Source organism: Aptenodytes forsteri, unplaced genomic scaffold (genome assembly GCF_000699145.1).
Source record: "Aptenodytes forsteri isolate BGI_AS27 unplaced genomic scaffold, ASM69914v1 Scaffold390, whole genome shotgun sequence".
Classification (NCBI taxonomy): domain Eukaryota; kingdom Metazoa; phylum Chordata; class Aves; order Sphenisciformes; family Spheniscidae; genus Aptenodytes; species Aptenodytes forsteri.
In genome coordinates, this window is record NW_008795631.1 from 17,106 (window position 1) to 20,065 (window position 2,960).

General features: G+C 59.3%; 2 protein-coding genes across 2 annotated transcripts in view; both read right to left on the minus strand.

Moving 5' to 3' along the window:
- FAM129C (family with sequence similarity 129 member C) overlaps window positions 1-135 on the minus strand; it is a 3,558-nt gene extending 3,423 nt beyond the window's left edge. The window contains exon 1 of the mRNA XM_009282471.1: window positions 97-135. Coding sequence (XP_009280746.1) covers window positions 97-135 — 39 coding nt within the window. The remainder of the gene's footprint in view (window positions 1-96) is intronic.
- A 349-nt stretch (window positions 136-484) lies between these two features.
- Window positions 485-2,908, minus strand: LOC103901559 (niban-like protein 2). The gene is made up of 5 exons (XM_009282462.1): window positions 2,846-2,908; window positions 1,839-1,969; window positions 1,167-1,298; window positions 861-1,080; window positions 485-754 (listed from the first exon to the last, which is right to left on the minus strand). Exons 1-5 carry the CDS (start codon window positions 2,898-2,900, stop codon window positions 684-686), a joined length of 609 nt encoding a protein of 202 aa, XP_009280737.1. The 5' UTR covers window positions 2,901-2,908; the 3' UTR covers window positions 485-683.
- Window positions 2,909-2,960: the final 52 nt, after the last annotated feature.

Here is a 2,960-nt window from a genome sequence, read left to right on the forward strand (position 1 = left end):
CAACCCCAGTTCCCTCAGCCGCTCCTCACAAGACTTGTTCTCCAGACCCCTCACCAGCCTCGTTGCCCTTCTCTGGACACGCTCCAGCCCCTCGACGTCCTTCTTGGAGCGAGGGGCCCGAGCCATTAAAGCCATTCCCCCTTGTCCTGTCGCAACGGGCCCTGCTAAAAAGTCTGCCGCCGCCTTTTTTCTAAGCCCCCTTTCAGTACTGACGGGCTGCAATAAGGTCTCCCCGAAGCCGCCTCTTCTCCAGGCTGAACGACCCCAACTCTCTCAGCCGATTCTGTGCTTCTGTGATACCAGCAGGGCTGACTGCGGCAAGGCCAGTTTAAAAATACAACAGGAAGCTCGTTCTTCCCCTTCCCCCGACCCAAAAGCCCACGCTGCTTCGCGCCGATCTTTCTTTTGACAGCGACGAACTCGGAGCCCGGCGCGCGGCCGGATTTGCGAGGTCTTCCCACGTGGTTTGTTTTTTTTTTTCCTTAGAAAACTTCACGCAGTAACGAAAGCAGGTCCTTGAAACGCAGACGTACAACAACCCAGCTTTCGCCATACGGCACCGACTGCCGTCAAATCACGGCTCTTAAACCTGGAGGTCTCAAGAAAACTTCTGGCTTTTGGGTCTCGACTGTCGGCGCACCAGCTGGGAAGACACCGCTGCACGCGAGCCTCGTTCTTCACCCTCATCTCCCGTCTCCTTGGAAATCGGGGGTAGCGGGCCTACGGTCTGTCCCAGCAGGACCATTCTTACGCTCTTCAAAGACGTACAGGACAAAAACCACCGGATTGCTGATTCGGCTCGTTATTCGATACCGTCAAATTACGGCATTTCCGGCCGTTAAACCGACCGAACTCGGTACCTCTTTCGCGCGGCTGAGCAGCGACCGTTAAAACAACAAAGGAATCCAACGCAACGCAGTAAACCGGGGCGAATTTTAAGGAAGCGGGATGTATTTGTGCAGGGATCCTCCGTGCGCGGAGAACCCCGTTGTTCAGCCGTGCGGGTGGGAAGCGGCCGGCTTTTACAGGAGCGTGCCGGCAGCGGCATCTGCACAGCCCCGCGCCCACCTTTGGCTCTGCCTGCAGGGGACGAGGTTTGAGGTTTCATGAGGTTTGACCGCAGAAAATCCTCCCTCGTACCGCCCCTGCAGCAGGAGCACGTTTACCTCTTCGCTTTCGAACCACCGCAGGGTAAAATCTCCGAGCAGAACGAAGTAATTCTCCTGCCAGCTGCAGGAATCGCCGTCGTACCGGGAGAGCAATCCGTCGTGCAGAGCGGCGTCGGGCGGCCCCCGGAGCTGAGGACACACGAGAGAAGAACCAGAAAACCTCAGCGAAGGTGCAAAGCGTCAGCGCTGCGGGGAGACAGACCCACCGCCCGGCGCGGACCCAGGGTGGGAGCCGGCCCGGCCGAGACCTTTCGCTGCCAGCGCGGTAGAAATAATAGCGAGAGGCAGGCGGCCACGGACATCGAGCGGTGACGAAAAGCAAAGAGAGCGCCTAAAAAAACCGCGTCGTGGCTCTCCACGGTAAACGGCGGCGACGCCGTCAGGGCGTTGGCGTTGATTTGTGAGCTAGATCCTCGGCCGTCGATCCCGCCTTGTCATCTCTCTTAAGATATGCTCCTAAACGCTTACTTCTAAAGCCGCGAAAGAAAGGTAAAGTTTTCCCTAGTGGCGGGTCACTGTTCTGCGTAACGGTACTTAATTACGCGAAGCTGCCAAGAGACGGGGAACGGCCGCCGTGTCTTCCCGTCCGCGGGAGGACGGACACCTCCGGGACAAGACCGACCTCAGCAGGTTAAGCGTTCCCCGGGGGAGGTTGCAGCGGGTTTTTACCTCGCTCGGCAGGAGCTGCAGGGCCGGTTTCCCTCGGGGGTCCAGCTCCCCCGAGAGCCGTCTCAGAAGGGCAGTCGCCAGCTGCCTCCGGTAATAGGGCACGAAGTTCTTCATCGTGGCGTCTGCGCGCCCTGCGGGCAGAGGGAGAACAGAGCCGGTTTCGGGGGGTACCCTCCTCCCGCGGGAGGCCGCTCGCTGGGTTTAATTAGCATTCTTTCTCTCCTCTAAGAGCTGCGGAAGCCGAGCGCCGAGGCACGAAGCAACCTCTCCGTCCCTCGAGAAATAAAAGGCTACGGCTCTTTATTCCTTGCACTCGTCGCTGGACCCCGCTCCCAAACGGCGGGGCTTTATCACCCCTGGGAGCGCGGTCGGCGTAGCATGGGAAGGCGTCCGGTCAAAAAAGGACCTGAGACATCTCGGAGGGTCTAATCAAAACGAAAAAAGACTTTTTAAGTGCCACCGCTCCTCCAAACGCTTCTTCCGCCGGCTGGAAAGAGGGAGCCGAGGGAGCAAATTCACCGCCGGCAGTTATTGAAATGTCACGCCCCGTAAGCTTGAAAAAATCGGACAATAAAGCCGCAGTCCGAAGCTCCAGAGACGTCTTACGGCACAGAGAAACGCCCGGCTCAAGACACAGGAGCCTAGGCGGGGGGCAGCGAGCTGGCAGCCCAAGGACGAGGCGTTTCCCAACCCTCTCTCCGAGGGCCATCCCAAGAGGAAGGCGCCAGAGAAGAGGGTTTGGAGACTCGTTTCACACGCTCGGTCTTTTTTTTTTTTCGGTCCGACTAACGCCTTAAAACCAAGGGCTAAACCAGCTTTCACGCCTCGCAAAGCCCGAACGTGAGCTCGGCGAGCACCGAGCCAAGGCTGGCAGCCTTGCGGCGCGGAAGGAGGGCCGACACCACCCAGGGAGCCTGCCACAACTCGCTGCCGACAGGATTTATAGCCCCCCCGCCAAAAAAAAATAATAATAAAAAGCAACGGAGAGGGTCAGGGTCGTTTCTTACCTCGCAGGTACCTGCGCTGCCGCCCGCTCAGAGGGCTCGAACACCCTCCTCCCATCTTCGGCCTCAGCGCGCTCGCTGCCGGCCGGGCTCCGAGGCCGGGGGCGGAGGGGGGGCG

Bases quoted from the DNA above. Each gene is read 5' to 3' on its own strand.
- LOC103901559 (XM_009282462.1), bottom strand. From the start codon at position 2,900: ATGGGAGGAGGGTGTTCGAGCCCTCTGAGCGGGCGGCAGCGCAGGTAC. The intron at 1,970-2,845 runs GTAAGAAACGAC...CTCTGCCCGCAG, and splicing joins GCAGCGCAGGTACCTGCGAG to GGCGCGCAGACGCCACGATG. The intron at 1,081-1,166 runs GTAAACGTGCTC...CGTCCCCTGCAG, and splicing joins GGTGGTTCGAAAGCGAAGAG to GCAGAGCCAAAGGTGGGCGC.